Source organism: Solanum dulcamara, chromosome 8, assembly GCF_947179165.1.
Source record: "Solanum dulcamara chromosome 8, daSolDulc1.2, whole genome shotgun sequence".
NCBI classification, from domain to species: Eukaryota; Viridiplantae; Streptophyta; class Magnoliopsida; order Solanales; family Solanaceae; genus Solanum; species Solanum dulcamara.
In genome coordinates, this window is record NC_077244.1 from 75702722 (window position 1) to 75716438 (window position 13717).

The 13717-nt window shown below is 34.7% G+C and overlaps 1 protein-coding gene across 1 annotated transcript; it reads left to right on the forward strand.

Moving 5' to 3' along the window:
* The first annotated feature begins 552 nt into the window (after window positions 1–552).
* Window positions 553–7169, forward strand: LOC129900523 (uncharacterized). The gene is made up of 15 exons (XM_055975518.1): window positions 553–664; window positions 1254–1387; window positions 1503–1620; window positions 1707–1823; window positions 3036–3140; window positions 3589–3672; window positions 3778–3893; window positions 4130–4231; window positions 4338–4451; window positions 4601–4657; window positions 5470–5536; window positions 5669–5722; window positions 5907–5981; window positions 6707–6742; window positions 6848–7169. The coding sequence occupies exons 2-15, from the start codon at window positions 1368–1370 to the stop codon at window positions 6944–6946; spliced, it is 1164 nt and encodes a 387-aa protein (XP_055831493.1). The 5' UTR covers window positions 553–664; window positions 1254–1367; the 3' UTR covers window positions 6947–7169.
* Window positions 7170–13717: the final 6548 nt, after the last annotated feature.

Here is a 13717-nt window from a genome sequence, read left to right on the forward strand (position 1 = left end):
ATAGATTCCAACACACAAAAATGGGAGTGGCCTGCATTACTAACTTATGTAGCTCATTGTTAGTTTTGATTAGCCACCACCTCATCAATAGGTTTTTTAGATGAATGTTGCTGTGTTGCAGACCCGAGTACCCTGAGAAGTGCTTCCATATGTGTTGTGCAAAGTAACCTGATACAAAGATATGCTCTATATCATCAAGACCTGCTCTATAACAACAGGAGCATGCTGCAGGAGCATGTCCAAATGCTACTATTCTGTCATTTGTGGGGAGTTTAAGTCTGATGTAGCTCTCCAAAGCAGTGAAATCCCACATCGTGGGGTCTGGGGAGGGTAGAGTGTACGCAGACCTGACTCCTACCAATGTAGGACGGCTGTTTCCGAAAGACCCTCGGCTCAATAAAAGTATAGAACAAGGTTAGATAAGAATATTAGAGTAAATAAGTAGATAATGAAAACGATCCAAACAATGTTCAAATTTTAATTATAAGTATGGGAAGGGACAGTATAGTACGGAGTGATTATACAAATCTTCTTTGTGGGGAACATATTTTTCAATATTTGACATTTCGTCCCCAAATAAAACCAAACATTGAAATTTGATACCGATCTCTCAGGAAGCAAATCTCTCTCTATTTTCGCTCTGTGAAACCGTCGGGGAAAACCTGTAAGATTCTCAAAACCCAGTTTCTCGTGAATTATGATCTTTTTCATGCTGCGTTTTGCATTAAAACACACTTACTTTGGTAGAAATTGTTGATGAATTTTAGGGCATTATATTTGGTATTTGATCTCTTGTTTTACTTCCTAAAAAGGAACTACATTTTAATATTATTTTTTTCCAAAATTTGGGCTTTTTATGTGGGTATTGAGTTTTCACATTGATTCCAGCAGCATTTTTGATGTTCTACTCCCAAGTTTAAAATATTCTTGATTAATTGAAGGATCTGAAACGGCCAAGATCAATAGCTCAAGTAAGATTGGTTTGCCCATTTTCTCAGAAATTAGTAAGATTCATAAGTTGAAGTTATAACAGTTCTTAAACTGAAATACAAGTTTAAGAACTGTTGAATTGGTCTCTCTTAGAAGCTTTTCAGTAAATTTTTGACTTTCTGCATTTCTGCACTTGATAATCAACTTTCACAGTGAAAATTACGGACAGTTTATCAAACCATTTAGTGGGATAAATTTTTTTGTGTAGTATGCAGGTATGGCTCGTATAAACCGCCTAGAGTAATATTTCTTTATCCTTTCAGGCATGTCAAGTTTGCTCTTTTGAAAGTGGATGATGCAATATTCATTTCTGGGGTTGCTCGAGGTATTGGTTTCCGCCTAGTGCATGACCTTTGAGTTGAGCAACTTTTATCACAATGGTAACCTCTCACCGCAGGTTTGTAGACCAAAAAACATGCTGTTGTAATAAATTTTACCAAGTTTTAATTGCCCTTATCTCCTGGTTTTGTTTACATCAGTTAGCTTACAAAATACCCTCTTTGTTCTTTAAGGTTCACTGGGGTTTTCAAAAGATCAAATGACAGTGCCAGGCTAATAATAACAACAATCATGGGAATGGTATTTGGATATTTCATTGGCATTTCGTTTCCATCTGTTTCTCTAACAAAGGTACGTTGGCCCTACTTTTGAATGGTCTCCCTGGTGGAGAGTAATATGCCCTTGTCATTCAGTCCAATCTTGGGGGTCCTTTGCAGATTACTTTACCTTCAAGCATTATATCATCTCTTGATGTAGCCTTCAATGATGATCATCAGACACTTAGTGGACGTAGTTTTCCTGAAAATCTTGGCAGTATCCCTTTAACACCTAAGGTACTTTACTTATTATTCACGTCAAGTCCTTTAAATTATGTATTCTTCCCTGCAGCTTCAGTACGTTGATTCACTTGTATGCTTATGAAAAAGGTGTTGGAACAAGCTTTTTACATAATTTAACTACTAATGTTGCCAGTTTGACCAGCAAAACAATCTTTCCTTATGGATGGATTCATCCGCATTTTTGTTGCATATAGCGGATGCCAAGTAAAATATTTGGTGAAACAAACAAAATTCAAACACCATTTGAGAAAGTGTCTCATTTTTTCATTCACAAGATGAGTCACATAGACTCATTTTAGAGAAAAATAAGTTAAATAGGCAATACCAATTGATTGAAAATATAATTTAGTCATGTTAATATGTTTATTTTAGGTCCTATTCTTTCTAGAAGTCTTTTAGTCCCACTAGAGATTCTTGTGCCAGTAAGAATATAGTGAAGTGTTCTACTTTGCATTTTAGATTTTGTAGTGTTGGCATGAGATGAACTTAAATTGGGAGCTAGGCCGTTGTACCTTTTTCTTTCTCAACTTGTCCATTTCATGCCCTTATTTTCTGATACACTTGAATGGAAAATGCACATTCTAGATGAGTATTTTCTCAATGCTCAAAGAACATTAGGTATTTTTATTTTATTTTTATCAGTAATTGTGTGATGGTCAAGATGGAAAAAACTTACCAAGTGCTATTATATTCGAGGCAATTCGCTTTTTGTGAACCAACTTGGGCAAAGTTTAGATTAGAGTTACGCTTGTGAAATCAATATGAACCAATGAAATATGAAGATTCAGAAACTATATCGAACGCTACCTTCCATATCATCAAATGTTTACAGAAGTATTCAAGAAAATTTTGTCATCTGTATATCTTGATTGTCGAAGTGAATTTTTGTCTTGTAAATTGAAGTTTAAAAAAAAATAATCATTGCAATTCATGTGCACTACTGATTAGTGACACATTATTACAGTTGTATGCTCTACTCGTATTCTGAAGTTGCCAAATCTGCTCTATTATTGGTTTTGTTACAAGCTTAGCTAATCTGGTTATTCTTCAAATTTACAAGAAATTGCGGACATAGTTGCATGATTGCTTGATCTTTTGCATTTAGAAAAGGTCTAAGATAAATATTCTCATTGCCGAGTACATGTGACATCCAGAGCATCGTGAAGTTTGTATTCAGTTACTGATAATATTGATTTTGTTTCTTAGATATATGTTCCGACAAATCCTCGTGGTGCAGAGTCTTTACCACCAGGGATCGTGGTCTCAGAATCAGATTTCTATCTAAGAAGGTTGTGGGGTGAGCCAAGTGAGGTACGATGCAAAGAGTATCTTGTAGTCGTTGAATTATTCTTATTTATCCAAAAAGAAAAGAATGTCTGGTCAGTGTAGTGTTTATGATCCCTTTAATTGTTCTGCCAATCCTGAGCTTCTATTAATCATATGGTTACAAAAGTTAATGTTATCGAACAAAATATAAAATAGTCATAGAAAATGGTTGCATGTCCGCTTCATGTGCTTTCTGCTCAGTATTATTTTACAGGGCAATGACCTGTTTCACATCTGATATACTTTAATGTGAATTATTTTAGAACACATCATTAGAAGTTTAGAACTTGTATATTCTGGAAAACTGTTGACAGATAGGAGGACAATGTAAGCTGAGAAAGAATTCTCGAATTGCATAAAATATTAGTCTTTGTAAGATTAGGAGTTTTATTCCTTCTTTACGTGTAGCCTTATAAATGTGGTGGAATTTCAGGATCTGAGGAAGAAGCCAAAGTATTTGGTGACATTTACAGTTGGTTTGGATCAAAAGAACAACATTGATGCCTGTGTTAAAAAGGTTATAAAAAGAAGCTGATCCATTGAACGTGATAGCACACATCATTATCGTTTTTTTCTTTTATGTTCTATTCACACTGAATTTTATTTTATGTATGTTGGTTAGTTTTCAGAGGATTTTCAAATTTTGCTTTTTCATTACGATGGTCGAACGAGTGAATGGGATCAGTTCGAGTGGTCCAAGCATGCAGTTCATATCAGTATTAGGAAGCAGACAAAATGGTAGGACTTTCTAGTTTTTGCAACAATCTTTGGGATTCTAAATCCCATAAATGATGCAAGAATCAAAAGCAATATGCCTGAGAACTTTAACGAATTCTGGCAGCCCTTTAGCATGCATAGCACCCTTCTTTGAGTTTGTGATGATAAGATGAACGGAAGGTGTTAAATAGGATTTTAGACTAGTATCTTGTTGTAATTCCATAATCTTTTGTGGATCTTTCTATTTTCTTTAACAGGTGGTATGCAAAGAGGTTTTTGCATCCTGATGTTGTTGCTGCCTATGATTATATATTTATCTGGGACGAAGATCTGGGTGTTGAACACTTCAATGCAGAGAAGTAGGTGTTTTTTTCTGGTTGTTTTTCAATAACTTCTCATTCTTAAGAGAGAGATTCATCTTGTTACTTTATGTTTTCACCTAATCTAGGTACCTGAATATGACAGGTATATTCAGCTAGTTAAGAAACATGGACTAGAGATCTCTCAGCCAGGTCTGGAACCCAACAATGGTCTAACATGGCAGATGACAAAGAGGAGAGGTGATAGAGAAGTTCACAAGTAAGTCCCTTGTGTTGCTGTCTCCCATCTTTCTCTCTCCCTGTTTCTCTGACAGTCCCCATCTCTGGGGCCCCAATAGTTAGGATTGATTCTCTATATAGATTAGCTTGAGTTCATGCACATTCATAATTGTTTGTGGCCTGAAACAGGGATACAGAAGAGAAACCAGGCTGGTGCAGTGATCCACGGTTACCTCCTTGTGCAGCGTACTCTCTCTCTCTCTCTCTCTCTCTCTCTCTCACTCACTCACTCTCTCTCTCTCTCTCACACACACACACAAAGATTTAAAATTTGCAAGCTGGTCACAATCTATACTGATCCACCAACACATATATGTACATATTTAATGGATTTAGGCGCTTTTGATTGATAATTCAAGACTGTAGAAATCATTCTTTTAATTTTCAGAAGCAAGAAAACAACAATTTTGGTAGACAAAGGAAGATGGGAGAAGTATTTATATGTTATGAGTAGAACTGCATGCCATTAATGTATTATCGTTAACCTAGCAAGATGTTGAATTGATACTTCCTGTACATGTCTGTGGAAGAATTCAAGGGTCTATGCTGTATCATGTATATTTGTATTTTTGGGCATGACTGCAGAAATTTGGGTTTTAAGCGCTGTCGATTGATAATTCAACATTGTAGAAAATCATTCTTCTAATTTTCAGAAGCAAGAAAACGACAATTTTTGTAGATAAAGGAAGATGGGAGAAGTTTTTGTATGTTATGAGTTGAACTGCATGCCATTAATGTATTCTCGTTAACCTAGCAAGATGTTGAATTGACACCTTCTGTACATGTTTTCTTCCTAAAAACTTATGATTGAGCAAATAAACTTCTCGTAAATTAGTACTCAGGCAATTTCTAGTCAGCAAATATTATTTTGAGTTTTCTATACATAGCAATTTTTGGAAATTGATTTGTAGAAGGCCTGTCCACAAGTGCACCATCTGGTACTTTTAGCATTGGCCTGCAAGGCTGCAACTTATCTTTTTCCTTATTTGTTTTTTCAGTTTTGTGGAAATAATGGCTCCTGTATTTTCTCGAGAAGCATGGCGATGTGTTTGGCATATGATTCAGGTAGTTCTTTCAATTGGGATATGTATTCATTGTGATCCTCTCAAGTGTGCTCTTACAGTGGTCATGAGTGCATTAATAAATACACGTGCTATTATATTGACAGCTCTGCTTCTATTTGATATTTTTTTATAGAATGATTTGGTGCATGGCTGGGGATTGGATTTCGCTCTCAGAAGATGTGTAGAGGTCAGTGGTTCCCATTTATGTATCCGCTAATATAAAAGTGAATGAGGATTTGTGTTATGATAAAGGTGGCTGCCCCTTTAAACTTTGATAACATTATGAACCTTGAAAAACCATCCTCTTTTTCATCGTAGAAGTATGGTAAGACCATTTAACAAAACTTGTTGCTTTTTATTTGTTTATGCAGCCTGCACATGAAAAAATTGGTGTAGTGGATTCACAATGGATTGTGCATCAAGTTATTCCTTCCCTTGGAAGTCAGGTTAGTAAATGTCCATTTCCAGAAAATAAATAGCTGAAATTTCTACTAGTTTTTCAAATTACATTCACATTATTTGCTACTGTCTCATTTAAATAGATAACAAACTTGTTCTTACCCCAGAACGGGAACTCAAGTACATGCTGCCTCTTGAAATGGAGATTCTGATTGATTGTGTCATAGCATGCATTCTGACCAATTTAGTACTACTGTATATATCACCGAAAGCGCTCATCTAGCATTGTCCGAGACTTTGAGATAACATAGTTGGTGGAAATCCGTTTTCCTATTTTTTATTGTAGTAGTACATCATGTTAAATTTTGTTGTGACAAGTGCCTACGTTAGTTCTAGAGTATCTTGCAGAAGGGATAAAAAACAGATAAAAAAGTTATTTTTGTCATTGGATATTATCTTGTTCTACATACCACCCCCACCCCCCAAATAAAATAAATACAATTATGATTATGCTGTTGAAGGTTTGATAGATGACTGAGCTTAGTATCCTTTGTATCTAGAGTTCTAGGTAGGAAAAGGAAACTGTTGGCTTACTGAGAAACAGAATTCCACTTTGCGACATGATTTAAGTCCTTAGAGCTAAAGTTCGTTTTGCTTCCCTATATGTTGGATAAAGCTTAAGCTGTTTTCTGCTGCTCCCTTGTATTTTGTATGACTTGTTATCATTTCTTAAGTACTTTATTGATGCAATTTCTGTTACCTGAACATACAGGGTAGCTCGGAGAATGGCAAAGCCCCTTGGGAAGGGGTAAGCAAATCTGTGGCTTAGCTCAAATCTAGTTTGACAAATGTCATTCCCCATCTGTTTCACATTTAAGTAATCACATCTTATTTACTTGTTTCCTTTTTGTAGGTAAGAGTGAGGTGCAGAAGTGAGTGGACAATGTTTCAGGATCGATTAGCCAATGCAGATAAGGCATATTATGCACAGAATGGGAAAACCAGAGTATAACATCACCTACAACTTGTTTGTAAATTGCTTCTTTTACCTTTTTTTCCCTCCTGTTTTAGGTATGCCTAATTCTTTTTCCCAGTATTTCTTTTTAAATATTTGCTTTACTATAGAGCAGCCATGTTTCTGTAGACCGTGGACTGTAAAACAGTAAGATATTGGAAGGCCTCTTTGTGCATAGATGATGATATCTTATATAACCCATGATTGTTCTTCACGTTCATCCTCCTCTCTTTGTATTTTCATTTTTTGAGTGCCAGCACAACCGCCAAATGCATGATTCCAGTTCATTGCTTATAGAATGTATGCGTACACTATTCGTCAAGGGACCAGGTCCCTTATCAGAATGACAAAGCGGAAAGGTAAATAACAAGAAGTAAAATCAAACACAAGATTTTACGTGGAAAACTCCTTGCTCAAGGGAGAAAAAAGACTTGTCCCACAGGATTTCACATCAAACTTCACTAATCAAAGAGTCAAGATTTAGATTATAAATTCTTGCAATCTAGAAATTGAATTCACAATCTCTTTCCCTCACTGCAACACCCCTGTTACAAGAGCATATTCAGAGTAATAACTCTATTGCCCACTAAATCAATAAATCTTAGTTGACTTAGACTTCAAGATGTCTCCATAGCAGACTTTAACTATGTTGACACAGATTTATATAAACTACGAGTTGATCTAATTCCTTGATAGACTGAGAATAGATCTACAATGATACGACCAAGACTCTAAAAACAAATAAGAATTTGATAGCTCTATCTGGTCTGTGTTCTTCGAGAGTGTATTTCAACGAGAAAAAACTTTTCAATGTATTCTCCACTCAGATTCATGAAAAGCCGCCAAGAATTATTGAGGAAGATGTATATAAATATAATAGACGTAATGTTGGAAGCATTTCATTTGTTAGACATCTGTCACACTACAAAATAACTTGTCCTAACACACCCTAGACCTGCAGACGTGGCAGAGTATGCAGTGTACTGCCGGTAATTGTGATATCAAAGTCATTAGTAGATATTGTTTGTTAAGCTTGAACATACTACAATTATTGTTCAAAATGACAAGTACTTTGAAACAACTGTTATTTGGCAAACATAACTAGTACAAATAGAATTGAATGAAGTATTTTATGCGGAATTTTATGTTATAAATCAAACGTATATTACTAATTGGAAAGTTGAATTGCTGTGTGGAGTTCTATATCAGAAATCAAAGATATCATTGGTATGGTGTTTAATAACTTTGACCAAAAAAGTATAGTGTTTCTTATACTCCATTTCTTAAATTTTATGATACACGTTCCTTTTTAGTTTAGTTTGTTCTAAATATATTTTTATATTTAGAAACAATTTACTCATAAATTTTAATGAGATAATTTGTAATTACACAAATGCTTATAACCAGTTTTAGATTACAACTTTAAAATATTTATTTTTAAACAATTGTATAAATTTGGAATGCTTAGTGCACTAAATTGTCCTTTTAACATTCGTATTAGTTCAGTTCTCATGTCATGTTAAATATCATACACATCTAGCTCTCATGTTAATATATTGTTTAAAATGGAGTACTGACATTGTCATCATCATGTAGATTGCAGTATAATTCCTCATGATAATGATTCTCACATTGTGTAACGTAGAGACTTTGAACACTATAATTTAATATTTAAAATGTCCGTCCCTCAATTATTATTTTCTGTCATTATGGGTCACCTTGGAACCAATTTTTTTCTGCTGGAAAAGATTTGTATAGTTTATTTTATTATTATTGCGGAATAAGCGACTTTAATTAAAACGGTTGCATTAAATGATTTGTATTGTATTGTCAGTTGGGATAAAAAAATGTTATAAAACCCCATAATTAACTTGTTCTCATTTATTATTCGTGACAATGAAATTTAAGTCGTGCCAACTCATTGTTTTTCTTCTCTCTTTTTTTTAAAATCCTTTTGTATTTGCTTTATTAATATTGAAAGGCTTCCATATATAGGAAAAACCATTCTAGTAGAAGATTAGTAAAATTGAAATGCAATGAATATTAAAACCATTCATATATATTTGCTTTGAATTAAATAATGTCAACATCTCATGATTTTATAGGTTGGGCAGTGTGAATTTGGTGGCGTATAAGTTATTGTCAGTAGGAAATTATACAGAAATGACTAACTGTCAATTATTGAAGTGATGTTGTAATGTTTCTATCATACAAGGACGACTTTTGTTTCAGATTTATTATTCGTTTTGAAATTCAATTATATTTAAATATTTCTAATTAAATTGAAATTTATAATAAAAAGTTTCACGTGAAAGATTAAAACGTTTTTAACAAAGTAATTTTTTGAACTCAAACTTTTGATTAAAAATGAAAAAAACATTTAGTGCGGCGACTCTCCTTGGTATACAAGGACGACTTTGCTACCTCCTATATTCAACCAATCATTTTACAACTACTCTTTGCTTCCAATTTAATGTTTCTCCTTATCTTTTACTAAATGATTTGTTTCCATACAATATTAAATTGTTTTGTGACTTTTATGTCCACGTGAAAACACTTAACATTTATAGAATAGAATATTTTTGGATCCTCGTTAATTAATAGGATACATAATGTATTCGATTTGTCCGTTTTAATTTATTTGTCTAATTTTAACTATTTATTTTAAGATGTATTAATTAACTTTGCAAGCTTCAAGTTAATTGAAGGACAATAGAAATACCCAGCTACACAGTTGTAATTTTCTTTGTCTTTGTCTTTTTTTTTTGTCTTCAATATTTTGGAGAGACATTACAGTGTCTGAATGTATATTTGTGGCATTATCTTCAAAATGTGTTATTTGGTTAGGGGATCAAATGTCATGGGTTCCTACCGGTTTATAAATGCACATGAAGATATTGAAATAAATGTTTTTTTTCCTTTTAAAAAGACAATTTTATTATATTACTTCAATATTTTATTTATTTTTGGATGTGGATAAAAGAGGACCAAAAAATTTAATACTATTCAAACAGTGCTAGATGAGTTTCCATGAACAAATTAGTAAACCGATCTTTAAACGAGCAATGGCAGTATACCTAGCCTCGGGTCATCACTTCACCATATCTATACTCGTTTCGTCAAATTATTGATTATAGTATCATTTATTTAGCTAAAATATTTCAAAGATACTATATGGTGAAGGTAAATATATTACTTCGATGCTGAATTTATTTGAATCTAGTATTTTTAGCATGGTGCACAAATTTATGTATGAAAATTTACTAAAATTGTAATAATAGTATACATGAATCCATAATTTTAAAGTTATAGTGAGTTTAATGGTAAGAACATTATGTTGGGGGAGGAAACATTACAACTAAAGTTTGATATGATAATAATTAATGAAAATAAATTGGACACGAGAATTTTACGTGAAAACCCCTCAAACAGATAGAGGGGAAAAACCACGAGGTAGAAGGATTTTACTATGATAATATGGGAGTACACTGCTCTCAAATACAAGGAGAAAACAACAATTAACACTTCTCTTTTGTAAAAGGAACAACTCACTAAAGAGGACACTTAAGATTACAATATTTATCTTAGTGTATAACTCTCTTTGTGTTCTTACTCTTTTGGATTTGTGGGATGATCTAAATGAGGGCAAGAGGCCCTCTATTTATAGGAAACTAGAAACGCGTAAAATCCGCATAAAATTTGCGTATTGCACCTCCCTTTTTGACTACGCGTTCAAAACACGTTTTGTAGTATTTGACTATCTTGCATTCTCCCACTTGAAGATTTAATTGAGAATCAATTAAGTCTTCACACCATCCTTTCTACCTAATTACTGCAATGTTACATTTCTGCTAGGCCAACAGAAGATCGACACCATATAAACTTGTTATTGTTGATCGACTTCGTAAACATATTTGTTAGGTTGTCATTAGTGTGAATTTTCTGAATATCCACACTACCTTCTTCCACCTTCTCATGAACAAAGTGATACTGAAATTGTATGTGTTTTGTCCTTGAGTGAAATGTTGTATTCTTTGCGAGATGCAAAGCGCTCTGACTGTCACAAAACAGAGCAACCTTCTCCTGTTTGTGCTCGAACTCCTCCAGTAACATATGCATCCATATTGTCTCTTTGCTAGCTTGTGTAACTGCTACATATTCTGCTTCCGTCGTAGATGTAGCCACGATAGATTGCAGTTTTAAAATCCAGCTTACAGCTCCTCCAGTTAAAGTAAACACATAACTTGTGGTAGACTTGCTTTTATCAAGATCACCTACATAATCTGAATCAACATAACCTTTAACAGTAAAGTATGATCCTCCATAACACATTGCAACATCTGAGGTACCCTTGACATATCTCAGGATTCTCTTAACAGTATTCCAATGCTCTCTACTAGGATTAGACATATATCGACTAACCACTCTCACTGCTTGTGCAATGTCAGGTCTTATACAAACCATGGCGAACATTAAACTTCCTACTGTTAATGCATATGGTACTCGAGACATCTCCATCCTCTCTACTTCATTTCTAGGACTCATTCTTGAGGATAACTTGAAATTAATAGGAAGTGGGGTAGAAATTGACTTACAGTCTTACATCTTGAAGCGTCGCAAGATTTTCTTCAAGTAGTTCTTTTGAGAAAGCCAAATTTTCCTATTATTTCTGTCTTGGTGAATTTGCATCCCTAGAATCTTGTTTGTTGGTCCCAAGTCCTTCATTTCAAACTCCCTAGCCAACTGTACCTTTAAACTTGTGAGACGATCTTTGTTGAGGCTTGCTACCAACATGCCATCAACATACAACAGCAAAATAACAAAATCGTCATCGTCAAATCTCTTGTAATAAACACAAGGATCTGAACTATGTTTATTATATCCAAGGCTTATAATGAAAGAATCAAATCTCTTATACCAACATCTCGGCGCCTGTTTGAGACCGTATAGAGATTTTTTCAGCCTACAAACCAAGTTCTCTTTTCCCTGTTCTTCAAAACCTTCTGGTTGGAGCATGTAAATTTCCTATGCAAGCTCTTCATGAAGAAATGCAGTTTTGACATTTAACTGCTCCAAGTACAATTTAAATGTAGCACACATTGCCAGGACCACTCAAATTATTGTGAGTCGAACCATCGGAGAAAATATCTCATTGAAGTCTATACCTTCTTTCTGAGTGAATCCTTTTACCACCAATCTTGCATGATACTTCTCCACTTGATCATTACCATTGCGTTTGATCTTGTGGATCTATTTGTTTCCAATGGCCTTCCTTCCTTGTGGTAATTGAACAAGATATGATGTTTTGTTTTTTATGAAGTGCTTCAATTTCTTCTCGCATTGCTGCCATCCACAGAGATGATTATTGGCCTTTCATAGCCTCGTGAAAAGTTGAAGTCTTTCCATCCTCTGTTAATAGACAGTATGTAACATTGCCCTCTATAGAATAATCTGAGTGCCAAGCTGGTTCTCTTCTCTCCCTAATTGACCATCAAACTTATGATGTTTCGATCTCAGCTTGCTCTTATTCTTCGTGCTCTGGTGCTGCTTCAGAAGAAATTGAAACTTCTTCTATTTCTTCAACTTCAACTGTAGTAGTCTCTGATTTTTCTTTCGAAGTGCTACCTTCTTTTCCTTGTATCTTATTTTCAACAAACACAACATCCTTGCTGATTACCACCTTGCGGGCAGTGGAATCCCACAAGCGATACCGTTTGACTTCACCAGCATACCCTAAGAAAATGCATTCCCTAGATTTCGGATTCAACTTCGATTTTTTTTGGGTGTTGTACATAACATAAGTAGGACTTTCGAATATATGTAAGCGAGAATAATCAGCTGGTTTTCCTGTCCACATCTCCATTGGCATTTTCAGATCAATTGCGGTTGATGGTGACCGATTGATCACATAAAAAATGATTTTGACTGCTTCTGCCCAGAATGGTTTTTCCAACCTTGCAGTTGCCAACATAGCTCTTGTCCGTTCCAACAAGGTTCTGTTCATCCGCTCTGCTACTCTATTTTGTTGTGGAGTATATGCCACCGTGAACTACCTTTTAATACCTTCTTGTTTATAATCAAATTCATTACCAGTGTATTCTCCTCCATTATCGGTCCTCAAATACTTGATCTTTTTCTCATATTCAAGTTCAACATGCGCTTTGAACTCTTTGAAAACCGGAAAAACATCTGTGTTTTTTTTGATTGGATACACCTAACTTCTCTTGGAGTAATTATCGATAAATGACACGAAATATTTTGCTCCTCCTAGGGACTCTACCGGTGCTTGCCAGACATCATAATGGACCAGATCTAATATTTCCTTGCTTTTAACAAAGGAATCGCTAAACTTCAGTCTATGTTGCTTACTGGTAACACAATGCTCACAAAAGGGTAGTGAAACTTTTTGAGCCCTGGAAGAAGCTTTTGCTCATCAAGAATAAACCTTGTTCCGACATATGGCCAAGTTTACGATGCCACATCATCGTTGATTCTACAAATGAACTTGTTGACGCGGTTGATGCCTCTCCTTGTTGGTGTGTTTCACCTTTAAGCACATATAGAGTTGCAGCAAGTTTTTCTGCTTTCATTACTACAAACGCTCCTTTTGATATTTTCATGACTCCACCATGAGTCTTATATGAACATTCTTTATCATCTAATTATCCCAAAGACAATAAATTCTTACTCAAGTCTTTTACATGTTGTACCTCTTGGATGGTGCGTACCGTGTCATCATACATCTTTATTTTGATGGACCCAATACCA